The sequence below is a fragment of the Lepidochelys kempii genome, chromosome 4 (genome assembly GCF_965140285.1).
Source record: "Lepidochelys kempii isolate rLepKem1 chromosome 4, rLepKem1.hap1, whole genome shotgun sequence".
Lineage (NCBI taxonomy): Eukaryota > Metazoa > Chordata > Testudines > Cheloniidae > Lepidochelys > Lepidochelys kempii.
Window position 1 is genome coordinate 52,816,220 of NC_136383.1, and position 20,945 is coordinate 52,837,164.

Sequence of the window (20,945 nt, forward strand, 5' to 3'; positions counted from 1 at the left end):
TAATTCAATAACATCCATAATGTTAGTTTCAATGAGCAAAAATTGAGTATTTTTTTGTTTTTTGTTTTGTTTTCCTAAAAGAAAATCACCAGTCTCCAGACGCTACAGATAGTGTGGACATAATGCTTTAAAAAATAATATTGGAGTGGTTTTCTTGACTGTGTTGGATTTTAATGTATTTTTCATATTCATTTTTGGCATTACATTATTGTCAGCCTGTATTGCCACAAGGACATTCAAAGACAGGGTGGTATTAATACAGTATAGTGTCCCTCATTTCTAATAACATAGCTAAAGTAGAACTGTATGCTGCCTATTTGTTATCATGCTCCTCTGTTCTGTTACTATGATTCTGACATTTTAAAATGTGCTGAATTCTAAATTTGGAGGAAGCAGAAGTAAAGCTAGACCACTGGCCTATTGTGATTTTCAGTTACTAACTTTATGGAGGCACTCAGGTACAACAGTAATGGGTGCTATTATAAGGACCTCAATAGATGTGACTGCAAAGGGAGTTTGTCTTGGCGATGTGTTATGTTCTTTTCAAGGACCAGGTAAGCTATAGATTGCTTTGTTGATATAGTATATTGTGAATTACTGAATGGATGCATCATTTATCATATTATTTACAATGAACAATGGTAATTTAAGGCATAAGGCAAAATCTATAAAATAAAGTAAATGCCACTTGAATCTAATCTGAGCAACTCAAAACTGTTTTTCAGTTTCAAGGTAAGAGTTGATTTCTTCTTAGCCATTGAAATTTGTCTCTAGCAAATCTTCTCACAATTTTCCCCTTCCTTGAGATGCGTTAGACACCTAACAGAACTCTGCCTTATTTCGGAAGTTTTAAAAAAAGTATATATTGGTCTATTACAGAATAGAAAAAGAGAGACAAATCAAAAAGAAATTCATGCAAACTAAAAACTCTGGAGTGCCTAGAGTATTAAGAAACTGACTTCAAAAATTCCTGTATTTCAGTGTCACTGAATGTCGAAAAGTCAACAGTTTCTTTTCTGTTAAGTACTAATGGCCATACTTTCACAAGCTATTGCTTATTAAGAGCGTGACCTCACAAGCTGTTGAAATGTGCAAACCACAAAATCTGTGTGAAAAGCCTATAAGGGGACACTGATGGAAAAGGGTGGAGTGTGTTCATTATATTCTAACTCACTTCAGAAATGTACTTTGCACAAATACTTTAAATTTAGCTTTTTTAAATATTCTGTCCACTTATGGCAATTTTGACACTGCCACACACATGGCTTATGAGACAAATCATAGTCTTTCCATTTTAATCATGTCATTTAGATTTCATTGCTCCATTACCTAAAATGGGCCACAGGCAAGTCTGAAGACTTCTCACTGCATTCTGAGCTAAGTGAGATTTTTATTACGAATTTAAGGTTCGCTATTGCTGATTGCATCAGTCAATTGTGTTCAAAGTATTTCTGGCTCTAAGTAGAGCCCAACACTTGTTAGTGTTACATTGCAATCTTACAAAATTGTCCTGAAAACTTACCAGCCCAGGGACAAGTCTTCTGTCCCCTTTTTTATTATTAAATTTTGTTTATGAAAAACGGAATGATATTTACTTGCCCATTCCAAAAGAAAAAAGAAAAAAATTATCATGCGTGTTCGAGCGAATACAGTTTTGCAAGGCTGTTGTATTCTAACTGAATTTGTTTGGATTTTTCCCTTTAAAATCAGAGTAACTGATTAATATCCAAAGGCAAAGTGAGCTTTGGAAGTGTACCCTCAGTGCTTTCCTCATTTGCTCAATGGTCCAGGTTGTGGCACTGAACACTTTTAGAAGGGTTTCTTTCTTGCCTGTCTTCATTATTGTGTGAAAATATTAACCAGATAGCGAGTTCTGAAAAGTGCGTACTTTTTGCCTATCGAACAGTTACACCCTTGGCAGAAAATCATTTTAATTGGTGCAGATGAAATATAGAGCCAAGCTGTTTTTTAAAACTGAATAAGCAGCTAGGTATCTCAAGGTATAGGTCTCAACCTGTCAAGGGCCAAAGGGGGGAGACAATAAAAATAAAGGAAGAAAGGTTGAGATGTGTTGATTAATTTCTTTTACATGACTAGTTTCCCACAATCTGTTTTTGTGATTCAGCATTTCTGATGATGATTTACAATACCAGAAGTGGGATGACAGCAGAGGGTGGGACATGGGACTAGCGGAGAGGTGTGCCATCAGATGAATGGATAACCTACTTCTGTTAGCACTGGATTTTACTTTTAGTTTCTCCTTTAAAGAAAATCTCTGTGAACATAACTGTCAAGATTTCATTTGGGAATTTGCTCACAGAAGTAGCAGATTTATTAAAAAATTATTTAAAATTTAAATTACCTTGAAAGAGTTTATTGCCTATCCTTTTTCAGATTAAATGCATTTGGTTGACTTTGTTCTCTAGCTATTTAAAATGAATTTTGCAATGTAATGTGTACACCCAAGAGATAATAAACTAAAAGCACTTTGGTAAATTCAAATTAAGCTAGTGTTTCTTATGCAATATTTGACAGCCAAGAGAATTATTTTCCTGTTTCTAAACCATAGAGCATTAACCAGTGCCTTCCCTCTCTATTAAAAACCAAGAAGAAAATCTTACAAAAACAGAATTAATAAAAAGGTAATTGATTTTAGCCTAATAAGAAAAATTTCTCCTAAAGAGTATAAAATATGGGCATCAAAGGTGCTAGAATGAAGACTGTCGCATCTAATTTTCTAGCCACCTTTCAAGTATAAAATTATTACCCACAACAAAATCAGCACATTTTCTGTATATTTTAGGGTATTTAATAATACCCATCAGTGTGTTTAAGCCATTCCCATGTAAATTATGTCTGCAAAAAAATAAAATGAGAACTCCCCATATGGTATATCCAACTTGAAAAGGGCCCATGAAAATTTGAACATTGTTATATAAAAGGTTTTAAAATATGCTGTTTGAGGCTCTTTTCCAACTGCCCTTGAGTGGTGTATGTGGGAGGAGCGGAGAGGGAAAGGGCAGTGTTATACCACATACCCAGATGCCTTGATTGCCCTTTGAGATATGCTGAAAGCCGGACTCCTTCAGCCACATAAGTGTAATATGAAATAGAATCATACTTCTCAAAGTGTAACTACTGCTTTTACAAATGATCTTACATTATAAAATAAGAGAAATATAGATAGTTTTGATTTTGGAACAAGAGGCCTGTATAGACTTAATATTTTATCTAAAATAGTTTACTAAAAAGCATGTTTTAATGTTCAACCATCTATTTTAGAAGCTTATCTACAGACAAGGGGTGCTGATGTTTAAAATTCTGAGCATTGCTACTGAAAATTAGAATTTTAATTAATGTGGCTAAAAGTTGTTTTGCTTCCACTTCTACTTAAATTGGCAAAATGGGGGGAGGACATTAATATAAATAATGTCCTGGTTTTGCTGATTTGGTACCAAATTTCCAGCACTAACAGACTTTGAAAATCAATAGGTTCCTAAATGATGTATTCTTTACTTTTTAAATACTTTCATGGGTGGTATTCAGAGAGAAAATTGGCTCTTTGTTCCCTAACCCGGTGGTTTTCAAACTGCGGGTTGTGACCCAGTGCTGGGTCATGGAATGTAAGGCACTGGGTCGCGGCGGCTCTGATCTGCACTGCCGACTGGGCCATTCAAATCTCGTCAGCGGTGCTGCCCAACTAAGGCAGGCTAGTTCCTACCAGTTCTGACACCATGCTGCGCCCTGGAAGTGGCCAGCAGCAGGTCCAGCTCCTAGGTGGGGGGCGGCCATGGGATTCTGTGCATTGCCCCCGCCCCAATCATTGGGGCTCTGCACTCCCATTGGCCGATTCTCAGCCAATGGGAGCTGGGGGGGCAGGGTGGTATCTGTGGGCGAGAGCAGCACGGAGCTGCTTGTGTACCTCCACCTTGGAGCTGGACCTGCTGCTGGCTGCTTCTGGGGCGGAGCACGGTCCGTGGTGCCAGGAGAGGCAGGAAGCCTACCTTAGCACCGCCGCTGACTGGGAACAGCCCGAGGTAAGCTTGTACCCCAGCCCTGAGCCTCCCCCCCCCCTTACCCCAACCCCTCATCCTCAGCTCTGTTGGGTCGCGGGCATCAACTGTTTTTTTAACTGGGTCATCAGAAAAAAAGTTTGAAAACCACTGCCCTAACCCGTAGTTATGTTGGATAGCCACACGACTGGAAACTTTTTCAGCCAATCAAATGCTTCTTTTAGGACTTTTTCTCTCCTTGTGCTAATGAAAGGTGCTGAACTGACAGCCTTGAGAAGGACATCTTCTGTTAACAAAACAATATAAGTCCAGGAACTGCATGCTTCTCCATGCTGTCCTGCTCAAGTGCCTCAACCCTGATCTGGACCTGGTGAGATAGTTGTTCAATCGTGGTCTTTCACTGAGGCTTCCCACAAGGTTGCATGTTATAGCCAAAATGGCCCGTTTTCAAAAATACAAGTATGATATAATACACACAAGGCTATGGTATATATTCAAAGTCAGTTTTAAACTTAGTGATCAGTAATTAATATATTGAGGGCAAAAAGTTCAAACATTGGTACTTACAGTTAGGTTCTAAAATTATATTTAGCCTTTTGGATGCACTGGGTTCACATTTTGAAGCTTTCTCGACAGCCATGGGGGCTAAAAACTTACCTTTTTTTAAAAAGAATGAAGGCTGAAATAATCGCATATCCCCTTGACTCCAGGAGCTGGGACTTTAAGGAAAGCAATAATTATGAGACTTATGACAAAATCATGAGTTGGCAACACTGCAAGAGCAGCACAAGATAAGACTAGGGTCTTTTGGTTGGTGATGAGCTCCCCCTTGTGTATGTGGAAGGCAGCCACTCTGAGAAATTCCAGTAATCAAGCTCATCCCACAGCAGTCTGAAGGCAGCAGGCTCAGCCCACCAAACAGAAAGAACTGCTTGAGAGAAACCCTGTGACCAATGCCAGAAGGAGCAGTGATGAGCTCTTTCGAGAGCTGTGTCTAGCCGAACAAGGGAAACACAGTAAAGTTTAAAAAAGTTTTTACCTTAATAGTAAAGGTAGAAGCAAAATTATACAGCACTCATTCTTTTAAACAAGGATGGGATAAAATGTGCTTTGGGGGTAAGGACCTATTCATCTATTATTATTTGGATTATACAGTGTAGGAGTCTCAACCAGGGACCAGGATCCCATGATACTAGGCCCTGTACATACACATAACAAAAAGACACTCCCTGCCCCCAAAAGCTTACAGTCTAAGTAGGGCTAGACCGTGCTGGCTATACTGCCTCTCACCATGCATTAAATTCTTTTGCTTAGTCTTTCCTAGTTCTTTTTCCTGTGATTTCACTAATGGACTATATACTGTATAATATAAAAGAGCCCTAAATTTTATTGTATCAGAGAGAGGGATTTTTTTTTTCTTTTCCATTAAGGCACAGGCCTGAGATTCAGGAAACCTGGCATCCAACCCTCCAACTCTTACTCAAGCAAGTTATCCTTACTTGAATGGGGAAACTCTTTGTGATGAATATTTTTAATGGATGAGTGGGCTCTGATTTTTATTAATGTGTTCACTGTAGGAAAATATTGAAAGATTTTATGCAAACATTTCAGCTAAGGGTTGGTGAACTCACTTCAACTCTTTGTGATGTGTCAATGGTTGCTCAAAATTGGAATTCTTTGAGCTATATTCACCCAGCTCTACTTGAAGGAGTATGTATTGTAGAATTGCATTCCTGGTCTATATCTCCAGGGATCTCTTCTGGCTCCTCAAAATAGGCAATGTGTAGAGACTTTGCAATCTTCAAAAAAAGTGCTGTTCATAGAATCATAGAATATCAGGGTTGGAAGGGACCCCAGAAGGTCATCTAGTCCAACCCCCTGCTCAAAGCAGGACCAATTCCCAGTTAAATCATCCCAGCCAGGGCTTTGTCAAGCCTGACCTTAAAAACCTCTAAGGAAGGAGATTCTACCACCTCCCTAGGTAACGCATTCCAGTGTTTCACCACCCTCTTAGTGAAAAAGTTTTTCCTAATATCCAACCTAAACCTCCCCCACTGCAACTTGAGACCATTACTCCTCGTTCTGTCATCTGCTACCATTGAGAACAGTCTAGAGCCATCCTCTTTGGAACCCCCTTTCAGGTAGTTGAAAGCAGCTATCAAATCCCCCCTCATTCTTCTCTTCTGCAGGCTAAACAATCCCAGCTCCCTCAGCCTCTCCTCATAACTCATGTGTTCCAGTCCCCTAATCATTTTTGTTGCCCTTCGCTGGACTCTCTCCAATTTATCCACATCCTTCTTGAAGTGTGGGGCCCAAAACTGGACACAGTACTCCAGATGAGGCCTCACCAATGTCGAATAGAGGGGAACGATCACGTCCCTTGATCTGCTCGCTATGCCCCTACTTATACAGTAGGGGCATTATGTTCATTATGTAAAGTGAAATTCACCCCTATGTAGAGGACCCACACAAGGTCTATGCCTCATTTAAGTTCTCTAGTGTGAGTTTCACCTATGCTGCATATCCTCATTAGCATCTCCACTTCTCACACTTGGGATCAATTTTCCCCCGTTTAATTTAAAGGGAACAGAAGTGGGGCCTTTTTAAAAAATCTTTCAGAACCCTTAGCTGACTACCATCTGTTCTTCTGGCAGTGCAGTCTCCTCAGTGCAGGTGCCTGCCTACTTTTTGTGTCAGATACTGTGATCTTTCTCTGAAACTGTATATGAGTGCTGACCCATCTTTACCTGTCAGCTTTGTCTACTCACTTTCAACTGTTTTCACATACTAATGATTTTAGAACATCAGGTTGCTTATTACATTTTTCCCTAGACATGGCATTCTCTGTTAAGGACACACTTTTATTTCCCATGAGTTTTTGGACTTAATTAAAAATTATTAATTATATTTGAAAATTAAAATCTATCATGTTTGAAAAGCAATTACTTTGAAAACAGGTACTTTGCCACTTCATTTTCCTGAAGAGAGAGCAAAACTCTTATGAACATGTTAAAAAAATCCCCAAAGCTCTATTACATTATTATTCAAAACAATCGCTAATGCAAAAAAGGAGTTAGGACTTTGCACATGAACCAATAACTTGCATTTTTACGGAAACGAATTACTGTATTATGCATGAATATACAGCACCTATGGAAAATGCATAGGTAACCCAAACATAATCTACACATAATTAGATAACTCTCGTAATCAATGGAAATTAGGTGCCTTTGCAATTTGAAAATCCTACTAGGCATCTATCTCTTTTGACACCTAAATAACTTTAAAAATCTGGCCCAAGGTCATGATCCAAAAGGAAACTGTTGAGCTTGGTGAAAGGATGAAAACTAAGGAATCTAGACGAAAATGCTATGGTGTAGGTCTTGATCCTCTGAGTTCATAGGCACAGACAGATCCCCGTATCCATGTGGAGCTCCATTGACGTCATTGAGGCGCTGCATTGATGCAGCATATATGAGCATGCAGGAGCAGGGTCGTAGCAGTTCTTTACAGATGCAACACCTGCTTTTAGTAAAGTCCAATTTATTAACAAAATTTTATTAACAAAATTTTTCAACCCATAATTGACTAAATCATGACGCGGTCAAGTGACTTGCCCAATGTCGCATAGTTAACAAATGACTCCTTTGAGTGAGCCTGTTGGCTTCCAGTCCTTTGCCAGGAAGCAATATCTCTCAAGATCTGATCACAGAGAGAGAGGAGCAGGCTTCTTTCTACAATTGGGACTTTGAGGAGAAGGTATGTATGTGCAATGAAACAGTGTAAACATGCATGTATATGAGGCCTTTCAGTCACAGAAGTTTGGTAAATAAAAACAAAAGAAGCATACTCTTTATTCTGATTTTTGTTCAGCCAGAGAGAGAATCAGTTACAGAAACTCATCCTCCAAGGAACTCTGTAAGAAATATAAGCAATTGATGTCCAGATTCTGTTTTTAGATAGGCATATGTGGTTCTCTCTTACTTAAGTGGGAGTCACACAGAAGCAAAGTTTGACACAGATATATTATCAGATTTTATATGGCTTATTTTTAGTTTCAAGACTACTAAGTTGGAATTTTCCTACATGTGGCAGTGTTTTTACAGTCTGCATTGCAAACACAGCCCTAAAATATGGTAGGCTTATAGTTCATGACATTTAATGTGAGCACTATAAACATATAGTTCATTTTGTATGAAACATTAATTTTCCTAGCAGCATTATACCATAACTTGAATAAATCCAAAGTAGTGCCTACTGTACTTAAATTTAACAGCACCTAAGATGTGAAGTTAATTATATATAGTACATTATTTGTGAACATTATATTTCCACTGAATTGCTGAAATGGACATACAAAAGCTGGGTTTTTTTTGTTGGAGGGTTCCACAGCTTGGAGTTCATATAGTGTTGGTATTGTAAGACTGCATCTCAGCTGACTGGGTCAAATTGAGACACAGTAATACTTATGAATAAATATATGTGACTTATCACCACTGTGATCTGCAGAATTCCTGATCTCCTGAGGATGAAATAAGTATTGTTGGATCATGGAGATAGTGATTTGTATCATTAAAACAGGCCCACTCATGCACTCAATTTCCAGTGTGATTCTATGCTCAGTGCATCCACTTGGTTGATCACTGGGACCAGTGACTACTTCAGTGGGTCCAGGATTCCACCCAAGAACAGAAAAGAAGGGCTCCTACCAACCCTATGAAGAAAGCAGGGCCAGTGTGGCAGCTTCCCTACTAAAGCATGCTAAAGTAGAACTGGGAAAGGGACTTAAGGCAATTTAAATATTCTCAGGATGGGAGGCTGACACTGACAGGTGAAGCGCCTGTTTTTTTTCACGAGTGTAGCATTTTCCCCCATTATTGACAGTCTATTATACATACCATTTCAATTTTTCCTCCCAAGAAGTGGATATAAAAAGCTGTTAAAGGAAAAAGGATGAATGGAACTCTCTTACTGACCAGATGTAGAAAAACAATATTTCAGTATTTGTGATTTATATTATTTGGAAACAAGGAGAAAACAAAGCACTAAGAAAGCAACTGTGACCCCTTCTGAAAAAAACTAGAGCTCTTGTAAACATCCTTTGCTAGCTTTTCCTATATTCCTTTCATGTGAATTTAAAAAATGAGGATAATTTGAAAGTCCCTACCTTCTCCTTTGCCTTGCCACTTACTTGTTAGTTTAAAAGGAGTTGGACGAGACTGGAGAAAATACTTCAAGAGCACTACCGGCTCGTGTGAAAGAAAACCTATGCAGGCAGTCTCTGACCCAAATAACTACCAGCCTCGCCCTTGCTTAACTTCTTGAAATCAGATAGGATCAGGCATATTCAGAGTGATATGGCCATCAACAGTTATGCTTTCACTGTTGTTCCTTTTATTTTCATAGCTTCTAAAAAGATTTACAGACACTGAAAACTGCACAGCAGTGCACATTAACACCATTCATAGAATCACAGAATATTCGGGTTGGAAGAGCCCTCAGCAGGTCATCTAGTCCAACCCCCTGCTCAAAGCAGGACCAACACCAACTAAATCATCCCAGCCAGGGCTTTGTCAAGACGGGCCTTAAAAATCTTTAAGGATGGAGATTCCACCACCTCCCTAGGTAACTCATTCCAGTGCTTCACCACCCTCCTAGTGAAATAGTGTTTCCTAATATGCAACCTAGACCTCCCCCACTGCAATTTGAGAACATTGCTTCTTGTTCTGTTATTTGCCACCACTGAGAACAGCCGAGCTCCATCCTTTTTGGAACTCACTTCAGGTAGTTGAAGGCTGCTATCAAATCCCCCCTCACTCTTCTCTTCTGCAGACTAAATAAGCCCAGTTCCCTCAGCCTCTCCTCATAAGTCATGTGCCCCAACCCCCTAATAATTTTCATTGTCATCCACCGGACTCTCTCCAGTTTGTCCACATCCCTTCTGTAGTGGGAGGACCAAAACTGGACGCAATACTCCAGGTGTGGCCTCACCAGTGCCCAATAGAGGGGCATAATCACTTCCCTCGATCTGCTGGCAATACTACTACTATTACAGCTCAATATGCCATTGGCCTTCTTGGCAACAAGGGCACACTGCTGACTCATATCCAACTTCTCATCCACCGTAATCCCCAGGTCCTTTTCTGCAGAACTGCCGCTTAACCAGTCGGTCCCCAGCCTGTAGTGGTGCATGAGATTCTTCCTTCCTAAGATTCTTCCTTATAAATGAAACCTCTGCACTTGTCCTTGTTGAACCTCATCAGATTTCTTTTGGCCCAATCCTCCAATTTGTCTAGGTCACTCTGGACCCTATCCCTACCCTCCAGCGTATCTACCTCTCCCCCCAGCTTAGTGTCATCTGCAAACTTGCTGAGGGTGCAATCCACACCATCCTCCAGATCATTAATAAAGATGCTGAACAAAACCGGCCCCAGGACTGACCCTTGGGGCACTCCGCTTGATCCCGGCGGCCAACTAGACATCGAGCTGTTGATCACTACCCATTGAGCCCAACAATCTAGCCAGCTTTCTATCCACCTTATGGTCAATTCATCCAATCCATACGTCTCTAACTTGCTGGCAAAAATATTGTGGGAGACTATATCAAAAGCTTTGCTAAAGTCAAGATATATCACATCCACCACTTTCCCATATCCACAGAACCAGTTATCTCATCATAGAAGGCAATCAGGTTGGTCAGGCATGACTTGCCCTTGGTGAATCCACGTTGACTGTTCCTGATCACCTTCCTCTTCTCCAAGTGCTTCAAAATGGATTTCTTGAGGATCTGCTCCATGATTTTGCCGGGGACTGAAGTGAGGCTGACCAGCCTGTAGTTCCCCGGGTTCTCTGTTCATATTGTCTTATGATCTAACAATGCTACTTTTTTGTATTGAATTTTAAGTCTTTCATACGTTTCCTTGTCATGGAGATTTTTGTCTTCTTTTCCACTTTGTTAATGTTTTCTCTTCCCGCTTTCTTTCCCTGCTTTATTTTCTGATCTGCATATCTATTTCAGTTTTTAAAAAATGATTTGTGTTCTCCATGCTGCTCCCAGACCTAATAGTTCATTTTCTCCTCTAGTTGAAATTCTCTTTCCCTTTTCTTTTTAACTGTGTTTCTGATGTATCTGTTTCTAGTGTCAGCATCTCCCTGCTCACCTGGCTGCTTAGGTACATATGAAAGAAAACAGTAGTGTCCAGTCCAAGGTCCTGATCCTGCATGTGGCTGGACCTCTGTGCCCATGCGCAGTCCTAATGGCTTCAAGTGAGTAATCAATGTTTGATAACTAATTATATAGCCGGACTGTGTAGAGACAACTATAGTTATGGTTCCGTTTCCATTCTACATTGATGTTTTCAGTTGCTAATCATTTTTGTCAAACGTTCACCAAGTTTTGATCTCTACCTAAGTGAACTTTTTTTTATTTCTTTAAAGTTTTGAACAAAAATGGGTCTGCCTTTTCAAGGTCAAAGACAGAGAAAAAAGGGAGAGAGAAAATGCTACTCAATAAGGGAGGAAAGAAACATTGGAGACAGTTAATGGTTGCCATCTTCAAATGCCCCTGCTGTGGGATAAAATTGCACCTCACAACATCATTCAGTGCCATGTAATAACATTACATTCTTGGCCCAAAGAGTTTAAAATCTAGGGTCCTGCTACTACTCCAAACTACTCCACAGGAGCACAGAAGTATGAATGTATACAACTTATTACCGGAGAAGGGCCTAGATAGTGATACATGCAGATGAACTGCACTTAGATATTTTGTCTCCTATATTTTTCAACCCTCAAAATTATGGACATTTTAAAATAATTCTCTACAACGTGATGAACATATACAAATGGGGTAGGTCCTGTGAAAATAAAAAAGACTGTCACCCTTATCTTTACAGGAAAGCACTGAGATTCAAGGGTTTAGGACACTGAGACCATGTCTATACTAGCACTTATATTGGCAAAACTTTTGTCGCTTAAGGGTGTGAAAAAACCATTCCCTGAGCGACATAAATTTTTCTGGCATATGAGCTGGTTTTATTATGTCGACAGGAGAGCTCTCTCCCGTTGGCATAACACAGCTACACAAGTGCTCTTACAAGTTCTGTAAGCTTGTAAGTGTAGAGATGGCCTATGTCTCAAAACTTCTACTGGTAAGACAAAATATTATGTTGTGATATAAAAATGTGATGCTATGGCATAGCACAGAAGATGCTAGCCATCATAAATGACAAATATTACTGAATGCAATAACCACTGCCTTCCAGCTCTTGCTACCTGCCTAATGCTTTAATGAAAATTACAATACCCTGGTTGTTACTTTCAATTTTATTTACTCAGTCTTAATTTTAAAATTTTTTAAACAAACACAAAAACTTCTTTGTTTTTTTTCAAAATGACACTTCCCCCATCTGTTCCACTGAAAACTACCAATCCTGTTAACTGTAGGTGCGAAAAAGATAAAAGAATCATGTCTAAAAGGAATAACTATCTGTGACTATATGACCCAGAAAATACCTGATCTTGGAAGCTAAGTGGATTTTGGCCGTTAGTACTTGGATAGAAGACTGTTTTAATATGTTGGGTGCTAGAGGCTTTCTTTCCCTTTTTTAGCACAAGTTGTGGTAGTCTCCTCACTGTGTGTGTTTGCCATCCGTTTTTGATCCTATTGGCAGAAGCAGGAAGCGGAATGAGCAAGGATTTTCAAATCATCTCATTTTAAAAAATTCACAAAAGAAAAAAAGAAGGAAAAACAAATAGCTGAATGATGTCATTTTCCAATATTTATTTTACTTTTTATTTACAGGGTGAACAATTACATTCTTGACATTTATTTTTTGTATAACTTACCTGGTTATGCAAGGCACTTAGTGCACAAGTCTAAGCCTAGATATTTTTAACTGCTTTGCCGCTGGTATTCTGCTGCTTCACTGCATCTTCACCTAGGTTTTATTTTTTTAGTATGTTCTATCAGTGCAGAGATATCAAAATGGAACATCTTCAAAGGATTCAGCAGCATCAGTGGTACATTTTAGGTAAGAGCAACATATTAAAAGTCCTAATAGCTGGACATCTTTCTTTGTGTGTCCACATAATCATACTGGCATAGAATCTTCATTTTTTTTCAAAAAACTGTCTGTTAATAACATAAGCTGACTCTTTTCTCTTGTAACAAATACAGTTCTTATTACAGCTTGAGTTCCCGATACCATGGTAATCAGCATAGTATTAAAACCTCAATAGATTAAACCCCACAATACCATTCTGGGGTAGGGAAAAAAGGAATAGTAAGCTATCAAGCAGCTCTGCAGGAGAACTGAGGGTAAGATTTTAAAAAGTATTTAGGTGCCTAAAGATGCAGATAGGTACACAGTGACATTTTCAAAAGTGCATAGGTGCTTTTAAAGATGGCACTTACATATGTTTAAAAATCTGGTCTTCAGTTCCTTGCACCTCTCATTTTTCCAAGGAGTAGGGGCTATGGGCATTAGCTCTCTAACCACTGTACAGCCACCGGCTAAAATATCTGCCTCGGGCCACTGTAGCCATGTATGAGTGGTCCTTAGGTGGTTGCACAGTTGTTCCAGAAGTTGGTGGAGGGTGTCTAGGAAACTACATGGCTCAGGCTCTGTCTACGCAGGCACTTTTGTTGCTCAACAGTGTGAAAAAACACCCCCTGAACTAGACAGCACTTCATAAGCAGGAACCATGCTCCTGTTGACGAAGCTAGCACCCCTCGCTGGGAGTGGTTTTATTTTGTGGCTGGGAGAGCTCTCTCCCGCGATAAGGAGCAACCAGTCCCTTATACAAAAACCAGCTGTAGTCAGCAAGCAACAGGGCTGGCCAGGGCAAGGGGGAGAATGCACAAGGGGCAGTTTGGCCCAGGCCCCGTGTTTGAAAGGGGGGGGTCCCCCAATCTGTGGAACAACATCAGGCAGGGTGCGCTGGGCAGCAGGGTGCGAGGAGCATTGCAAGCTGGGGCGTCGGGCGCTGCACCGCTCTAGCCAAGGTGCGCGCTGGGTGCAGGAGGCCAGGTGAAACCGGCCCCTCTCAGCCCTGGGGCCAGGACAGGAAGCTGCACAGACCCATCACTCAAGGGCGATGCTTACAAGCAGGGAGCCGCCTGGGAGAGGACGGGTGGAGAGTCCCAGGGGCCAGGCGCTTCAGAAGGATGGAGGCGCCCCCTCAGTTGAAGGTTCTGCTCTGGGCCCCTAACGCTTTGCGCGGCCCTGCTCAGCGGTCCGGCAAAACGCGCAAACCAGCCGGCAAATACACCCTCCCCCGGGCCCTGCGCCTGACCTAACCCCCCTGCGGGGCCTGGGCTAACCCCTTTATTCCATTCCCCGCGCACTCCACCCCCCCAGGTGTGACGCTCCATGGGGGCGGGGCTCCATCATCAGGCTCTGCCTCGCCGCTCCTTTTACACCACCCTATGCGTGGGGGAGGGGGGGAAGCAGTGACGCAAGAAGCCTGCGGTTGTCCCGACCTAAATCCTCGCGCGAGCGCAGCCCCGCCCCCTTTTTCGTAGGAGACTCGTAGTAGTAGCAGCACCGCGTGGGTTGGCGGGGGTGCGGGAGTTGCCCAACTGGGGAAGTGTTGGCTGCGCAGGTCCGTTCGCTCCCTGCTAGAGTTGTCGCGAGAGCTGGAAGCCGGCTGGGTTGGTTCCTGGTTGGTGGGAGCGCGCTGAGAAAGCCGGGGCGGCAGCAGTGACGGGGGGCCTCAGCGCGGAGTCTGTGAGCGGCGCCCCCCCACCCCCTCCAGCAGCTGTGTGAAGGGTCGCTCCTCCCCCCCGCCCAACCGGCGCAGCGGGAGCGGGGTCCCGGCCCGGCATTGTCTGCGGGGCGGGCGCACCGGGATCATGTCCGCCGGGCAGCAGGAGCCGCCGCCCGATGAGACCCTGCCCCCCGCCAGCACCGCGCCTCCCGCAACCACTAACAACGGCAGCGAGGCCGCGGGGGCACCACCCCCCGCCGCGGGCGACGCTGACAGGGAGGTGAGGACCCCCGTCCCCCAGGAATAGGAGTGTGAGCGAGGAGAGACCGCCCTGGGCGGTGGTGCCCCGATTCTCACTCCGGGGTTCTCCTGCTCCGGCCCCAGCGGTCCCCTCCGGACACTCGGGGCCCCTCTGCCCTCCACTTGGGGAGAAGGGGCCCGGGGCGGGAATGAGCCGGGCAGAGCCCCCCCCGGTCCGTTCGTAGCGCCACGCGGTAGCCGGTGCCCGAGCCCCTTTCTACCCGCCGCCCGTCGCGCCGTGCCACGAGGGTTGGGTGCGGGAGCCGCGTGGGGCAGAGACAATAGAGCGGGCGGGCGGATGAGGAGCCCTCAGCGGCGTGTGTGAGGAGGCGCAGAGCGGCAGCGGAGATGCCTCCCTCGCTGGCCGCCTACCCCGCACAGCGTGTGCGCGTCGCCTTCCTCCCCTGGGTTCAGGAATGAATGGGGTGGGGGGTCAGGAAACGCGCGTTGCGTCTCCTTGTGTGCAGGGGCTGTGGGAGTCTCTCGAGTTACCAAGGGGCTGGGAAGCGGGTAGCTGTTGTGCGGCATAAAGAGCAGCTGTTACAAATGCTTCGAGCAGAAAGTAGAATCTCCTCCCTCTCAACTTCCCTTCAGCGTTGTTGCTCTTTTTCTGTTCATTGCCCGGCCTGTCAGTTCGGTGGGCGCTGTGTACATCAATCCATTCAAACAGGAGGTCCCCTCCCCCTCGCTCATTGTTGGTGTACTACAAACTTCTAGAAAGATGAGAACACCAAGAAATATCGACGGGATGCACTTTGACTAACTGATGATTTTAAAAAATTAATCTGAAATATGGATTTTGAAGGCACACTGAAATCCTCCCACCTTAACAGTTGAACTCATTCGTTCTCTCTTCCAAAGTGAGCATCCCAACAAAGACTTATGTTTAGCTATGTTTTCTCTTTAAATTAGGGAAAAATGGAGTACATTTAGCAATGTTTTATAAATCAGTGGCATTTTCTGTTATCTGAAATGTCTTATTTTGGCAACGCGTGCCTAATCCAGAAATTTCCAGGGTTTAGGAAAACCTGGGATTTGAACTAATGCCTAGAGATAATTGTTTTGAAACAGCATTTGTTTCTTTAGCCATACATGGACACCAGTTTGTTTTTTTTATTGCTGAACATTTCATGTTTTGAATCATTCTTTATAGTCAACCTACGTAATCTGACTAGTTTGCAAATTACATATTTTTAAGTAGCTTCTTTAGATGAACAAATCACTAAAGCATTGGTGTAATAAATACTATTTAAACCTACAAAAGTAAGGCAACGCAGAGTTAGGGCTGTTTAAAAAAAAAGTAAAAGCTAAGTGGGAAGCTGTTAAACAAGGATTTTTGATGTATGTGGTTTTTGTCTTTTGTATAGTTATAGTTCTATTAAGAAGAAACCAGACTACTTTGGATGTTTGTTTAAAATTATTTCTTGACACCTACTATATTTGGTATTTCTTTTTTTAACTGGATTGGAAGGTTTCCTGATGAAGATTTATAAGTGCTCTGCCTCCTTCCTCTAGCATATTCGTTTACGTTGATTCAGAACGAAAGGCCTTTAGCTGTTGTTACCAGATTTGCTCTTTCCCCCCCCTGAGGTTGCTTAACTAGCCAAAAAGGCAATCAGATCCCAGCCATAAACTCACTTCCTTCATCCTATATGAAGAGCTACTAGGGTCTTGTCTGCGCTAGCATTTTTTTTAATCTCCCACCATTGCACCACTACTGATGTAACTCTTCTATTAGTAACAATGGTGAAAAAGCTAGGGTAGACCAGCTGCTGGTGTTCTAAGGGTTAGAGGAGTTATGGTGATTAAAAATGTTGGTGGGCAGGGAATCTTGTTGCTATCAGTGGTAGGAGACTTGAAGGAAAAATGCTAATGTAGACACATCCTAGGAAGCCATGAAGAGCAATGACACTTCTTTGGATAGAAAGTACAGCTTCCATTTTGGGAAACATGCCATAATTAGGTAATTTTCATCTGAGAATTTTTGTTCATGTAGTTCCTTCTTATACAGAGGAGGCCAGCAACATATAATGAAATAAATGTTCAAAAGAGGAAAAAAGAACAGCTGATTTATTTACAAAACTTCAAGCATTACGTGAATTCAAACTTGGTTGAAGAAGTGTCTAATGATGTCTTGACTATTTTATGAACTCCTGGTTTCAAAATCTTATTGGCATGTTAAGAGGAAAATACTTGTCCTAAATTCAGTCTACAGTTGCTGCCCATTCATTGTCTTTTTAAAGTTGTACAATGTAATCATTTGTGTGTATATAGATTTATGTGAATAACTTGTCAAAAGTGTCTGTCTCCTGTGCAGGGTTCACAACAGTTCTCCTTGTCTCTTAGCAAAAAGCAGGAGAGGGTTTCAAGTAGACCCTGGCTAGATGGGCAGCACAGTCTGATATAGAAAAGGTTGAGAACTTCTGCCTTAGTGCAGTGAATTTTCCACCTCTTTTCTGTTGGATCCTTCCCTCTTTACTGGCAAATTAAAATTCTGCTTTTACACTTTCATATCCCCTTTTGATAAGTCTTGCCTTGGCATAGTACTTACTATGTCTCCTTTTTATGTCTCTCTTCTTTCTTTTCCATCCTTTGCTTTGTGCATGTTCCTGCCTGTTCTGTTTTGATATTACTTGTCCATTACCCACTGGCCACTAGGTACTGAAGTGAGGTAAATAACTTTTTGCATAGGCCATCTATTCTAAACAGATGGTGGATGGTAATTGTCTGTAGATATCTCATTCTCTTCCCCAACCTCCTTCAGAACATATGTTGTAAAATGCTCCCTCAGGACAGTTGCATGGGGGAGGATCATGCCAGTAGTATTTCCACTTCCACTACACAGTGCCTCTGTTCCTAGCACCAGAAGCAGAGTGAAACTTGTAAATTGTTAATGGAGATGCACTTGTGTGATGGGGTTATGGAGATGAAACAGAGTACTTTATTGCCAGAGGGGAGAATGGGATTTTTATTTATTCCCTATCTGAAAGGGTAGTCAAAGAAAATACCTTCGCGTTCCAGCCCCCCCCCTTTCCAAAAAGGGAAATGTGTGTGGGGTGGAATCAAATTACTGAATGGAGACTTGTTTTTCTGTCCCAAATCTAATCATCAGTGATAATTAGTTGGTTTGGTAGGCAAAAGAAAATCAAATAGCACCTCCTTATTAATTTACCACCCTGCCACTAGGTCAAAACTAAAATTAAAACAGTGCAATTCTTGGTAAGGAAAATTGATCTTGGTTTGAATGTATCAAGGAATTGAGATAGAGGTTTCATCCTCTGGATAAATGGTAATATGAATAAAATAAGATGATTTCTGCGCAAGGCTGGATATCTTTATAAAGGAGAGTTCAATTTGTATTTAATTTTTTTCCCTCCTAGGAAGCTTTTGATGATGCATCACCAGGAAAACAAAAAGAAATCCAGGAACCAGATCCTACATATGAAGAGAAAATGGTTGGTAATTTTGAGCACATGTGCAATATGGTACAAATAGCCACTATTGATGTAATTGCTTTTTATAGAAAAGTTAATTTCTTGCTTTTATTTGAGACGTCTTAACTTGTTTCCTGGTACTCTGACTAGGCAATTCTGCAGAAATCCTCATTTTGAGATTTGTAGGCTGCTTCCTCTTCATATTTTGTCCTCTACTTCTCCCTTATTTTCCCACACACCTTGACATGGTACAAGCTTCTGCAATTTTTAGTGGTCTAAATGAAGTGAGATGTCCTAGGATTTTGGGGGTACTGTTTACAAGGAGTGGTGTAATGTGAAGATCTGCCTTGTGACACATTGTTCAGACCTTGATTCTTTCCACTTGTGTTGGGAGTGGAATGGTGGTGATGTATTGAGCTTCTGGAGGGAGGGAACACTTCGCATATGTTATGCATCCTCTGGCTAGTTCAGAGCTGTGTCTATAGACTCTTGAGGCAGTTGTGCCTGGTCGTGCAAAGGACTCAGGCCACCTTAAGAGAAGTTGAGAAATAATCATTCACCCTCTGAAACAGGAACTTGTATCTGGTCTGAGGAAGCCCATCAGTATCTTAAATCAAAACCCCATAGAATTACTCCATAACTTTCTTAAAATATAGGGTCAGATAAAGTCTAATGACCACGGCCTTTATTTTCCTGCTCTAGGAAAAAAGTTTACTATCTTACATTTTTTACTTCAAATGCTATAGCCCTATACCAGTTGTCCCCAAACTGTGGGGTGCCACACCCCTAGAGTGGTGTGGAGGAACTTTGGGGGGGCAGGGCTGGGCCAGCCCATATGGGGGGTGGGGAGGGAGTGCCACCCAGCCCTGCTCCCAGCTGTGTTGCAGCCTCAGCACTTGGCTGTGGCTTCACACTCTCCTGCAACCCTCAGCCCTTGGCTGCAGCTTTGCTCCCTGCTCCAGCCCTGCCCCCTGACGGGAGCGGGGGGCAGCGAGCAACAGGGGTAAGGAGGGTGTGGCCATAAAAAGTTTGGGGACCACTGCCCTATACAGTAAAAGAGAGGTAGTTGTAGTGTGAGGGAAGAACAAAAAGCTATGCACCAGAAGGCTCTGTGTTGGTGCTGAAAGTTCTCTGAAGTTGTATTAATTACCAGGCAAAATAGATTTGAGATGGGAAGGCTTCAAAGTAGGTAGAGTCTTCTGAAGTAGCATGATTTAGTGGACTAGCGTACTAGACTGGGAGGCAGGAAATTCTGAGTTCTAATCCTGACTCTGAGTCATAGTGTGACCTTGGGTTGGTGACTTAATCCAGGGCTTGCAAAATGTACTAGACATCAGAACCTGATATAGAAGAACTGAGGTGTAAGGGCAATACTGCTGTGAAGACCTGCCCTCTCTTTCCCCTCCCCCCCCCCCCGCTTTAAAAGGGAATGTCACTGGCTGCTTTAAGAGGGGATATCACTAGCATTCATAACAAGTTAATGGATGATCTTCTGTCAAACTCTGGCTGGTATGTAGGGAATGAGGCCATCCACCACCCTATCTACTCTCCTGTCAAAATTTCCTTTTTTACATCCTTCCTATTAATAACTCAAGTACCTGTGTCTGCTTATAGCTTTACTAAGCTGCGGAAGCGTGAAACTGAAGTGGATGTTCTCAGTTCACTGCTTCCCTTGTGGTACTGAATTATTAACATTGAAAATTAAGGATCTTTGTCAGTTTAATACTGCTGTTTCCTGCCAAAATTATGGACAGCGGTTGCACTAAGACTTTGTGAGTCTGCACACTGACAACACTACATTAGTTTACTTACAAAAAGGTTGTCTTTGCCCTACTGGTGCTTCACCATAATAAACCAGACTTCTCATATACAGGGGTTTCTTCAGTCTTGGACATAGCAATTTGTATTTTGGAGCTTCCTGGTCTCAAAGTTAGATTTCAATCTTATTCAGGTGTCCTCTGTGACCTTGGCCTAGACTTATTCTGGGATATTTGATGGGCTCTCGTTTGATGGGCTCAAATCCATTTCACAGCCATTAACTTTTGTAGCTACCTATTTTAAAGAATAGAATTTGAATCATTCTAAGCCATTCATTGTAAATAGATTCTAAATTTTTATAATATGAGCATATTGTAATGTCTCACTTGCTCAAGTGACTTGCTTTTCATTATATCAACAGCAAACAGACAGAGCAAACAGATTTGAGTATCTGTTAAAGCAGACTGAGCTGTTTGCTCATTTCATTCAGCCTGCTGCTCAAAAGACTCCAACTTCACCTTTGAAAATGAAACCAGGACGTCCACGAATAAAAAAGGATGAGAAACAGAATCTGCTGTCAGTTGGCGAGTAAGTAATACCTCTTCTTCTAGTTATGCCTGCAGTATGTTTCTGTATTTTTTTGCAGATTAGGAGCTTCCTTTAAAAGATGAGTGATGCTGGAGGGTATTTTGCTTTATCTTCTCAAAATTGCTGATGTTTTGGCTTTGTT

The 20,945-nt window shown here is 42.1% G+C and overlaps 1 protein-coding gene across 1 annotated transcript in view; it reads left to right on the forward strand.

Annotated features, from left to right (window-relative positions):
* The first annotated feature begins 14,617 nt into the window (after positions 1 to 14,617).
* Positions 14,618 to 20,945, forward strand: part of SMARCA5 (SNF2 related chromatin remodeling ATPase 5) — a 44,584-nt gene continuing 38,256 nt past the window's right edge. Inside the window, exons 1-3 of the mRNA XM_073341228.2 lie at positions 14,618 to 15,003; positions 18,404 to 18,478; positions 20,637 to 20,803. Of these exons, the coding sequence (XP_073197329.1) occupies positions 14,869 to 15,003; positions 18,404 to 18,478; positions 20,637 to 20,803 (377 nt within the window). The 5' untranslated portion in view covers positions 14,618 to 14,868. The remainder of the gene's footprint in view (positions 15,004 to 18,403; positions 18,479 to 20,636; positions 20,804 to 20,945) is intronic.